General features: G+C 38.6%; 1 protein-coding gene across 8 annotated transcripts in view; it reads right to left on the bottom strand.

The window, feature by feature from the left end:
• Nucleotides 1-230: 230 nt before the first annotated feature.
• The window catches only part of LOC131931701 (uncharacterized), a 26,054-nt gene continuing 24,060 nt past the window's right edge, over nt 231-2,224 (bottom strand). For all 8 annotated transcript variants that reach the window (XM_059288520.1, XM_059288521.1, XM_059288522.1 and 5 more), the window contains one exon: nt 231-784. In XM_059288520.1, the coding sequence (XP_059144503.1) occupies nt 243-784 (542 nt within the window). In that variant the 3' untranslated portion in view covers nt 231-242. The remainder of the gene's footprint in view (nt 785-2,224) is intronic.

The raw sequence follows: 2,224 nt of genomic DNA, 5'->3' as shown, positions 1-2,224 counted from the left end.
TAAAACTAAATATCGAACATAAAAGGTAGGCAAATGAACTTGAATTTCAAGTCTAAATTTTATATTCTATTTTATTATTCTAAAGACTTGTGAAACAGATTCTTTATATAATTATGAAAGTATAAAAACAAATATTTTTTATGCAATGATAATCAATTATTATATCACAGTTCAAAAGCTTTTTAACATATAGCTGCTTTTCAACAAATAAAAGCGTGGTGATTTTAAAAAAATAGCTTATCTTATTGCATTATGTCTGCTAGTGAATTAGCATTGGTGTCTGAATGGAGCTCTTCGCATTTTTTCAATTTAGCGAAGGGGAACACTGAACAGTCATTCAAATCATCACTACAAGGCATACTATTATAATTTACATTAGTGTCCAGGTGATCTTCTGATATAATTGGAACAGCATTAAACTCACATTTCTGAGCAATTGTCAAATTGTGCCTTGTAGTAACTGCGGTTTCACAACTTTGATGTTTGTTGTCAGAATGTTTCCTCATTAATCTTTTACCAGTTATGGAGCTACTTATGAAGCAAGATGTTATCCCTTTGCTTGTAGCACTACCATCTGCAAATCTGGTTCCACAATGTTTTATAACATCACCAGTAGCATAAGCTATATCTTCAACTGGTACTATTTGATAGTTCCATGCGTCTTGATGACACCAAGCATAATAAACAGCACCTGCTACTAGAATAGCTGTAGTAGCCGCTACCATAACACCTGCTGCAACATAACTTCGATTTCGGACACCTAACAAAAAAGAATCCTGGATTTCTGCAAAAAAGAATTTAATAATGCTAAACGTTAAGTAGTCATTTTGAAAATATTTTTAACAAGTTGTTAAATATAGTAGTTTATAATAGTTGTTTAGGTTGGGTTTTTTAAGTATCTTATGAAAGCACACATACATCTTTATTACTACACTGATTAAAATAGTATAATAAACGTATATATGAAGCAGATAAATTGAATTCTCATGATTTTTTAAACATTGCCACAACAATTCCAAAACATGGAACAGCAGGGTTTGGTGGTAGAGAGCTCGATTGCTTACTAAGAATCTCGATGCCATATCCAGTGTTTCTTCCAGACTTTTATCTCGGGGGGGGGGGGGGGGGGGGCGGACTAAAATTACTAAAATTTCAAGGGGGGGGGGGGGAAGCAGAGGTGTAGCGACCCTTCCCGGCGCCCGGGGACAAACTTTCGTTTGCACTCCCCCTCAAACTTTCGATTTGCACCCCCCAACTCGAACTTTTGATTTACACCCCCCCCCCCCCCCACAAACTTTCAATTTGTTTTTCCAACCCATTTTGGCGCCCCCTAAGGTCGGCGCCCGGAGACATATGTGTCCCCCCTCGCTACGCCTCTGGGGGGGGGGGGGGGAAGATAGACGTCTTTGAGTTCATTCAGATGAAGTAGGCCTATATGTTGAAGTTTATCAGGATGCAAGATTATGCATGCAACAAATCTGTAAATGTAATAAATTAAGCATACAAAAAAGTTAAGAGGAAGTGAGATCCCATAAACTTTCTTGAATATAGGCCACTCGGGATACGGACATGATTTTTAATCAATTTTTAATGACTAAAACTTTTATTTATAGACGAACTAGCGTACCCGACCCCGCGCGTTGCCGCGGGGATAGAAGAAAGTTTGACGAAATATATTAGAAGGATTTCACCAACGCTTTATCAATTACATGTTCTTAGACGGGTGACGTCTTTTCTAAAAACGAGTTATTTAAATGTAACCAATGCCTGCGCATGGATCATAAATATCGGGACACGGGTTTATCCACACTACCGCATGAAAACATTGAGTGTACATTAGTCACTCACCCAAATAATATGGTAGAACACACTTCGGTGACCGCCCATGTGTCAGAGACGTACAGGGGCGCTCTCAGGGCCCCCACCCCCCGATTACACTACCGCTTAGGCGCGGCGTATGACCCCTGGCTCCTTAAAAGTAATAGGCGCCATCGTACCAAATAGCATCCTGTTAATAATGATGCAGATTTTCATCATTCGCTAAAGTGCCACAAATGAACAGGCTTTTTTTCTTTAACACGTAAAAAAGGTATTTGACATGTTTTAAACATCAGTGTGACTGATGCGATATGCTAGCGTTACTAATGGTCTATTATTAGATGCTCGATCTCAATTTCTGACTGGATTGTCTAATAGTAGATGCTTATTGCACCATTCGCAAGGT

This window comes from Physella acuta, unplaced genomic scaffold, assembly GCF_028476545.2.
Source record: "Physella acuta isolate Inbredline_101_S28 unplaced genomic scaffold, ASM2847654v3 ptg002010l, whole genome shotgun sequence".
Taxonomy (NCBI): domain Eukaryota; kingdom Metazoa; phylum Mollusca; class Gastropoda; family Physidae; genus Physella; species Physella acuta.
Note: the sequence above shows the minus strand (reverse complement) of the source record. Positions and strands in the feature narration are given on the sequence as shown.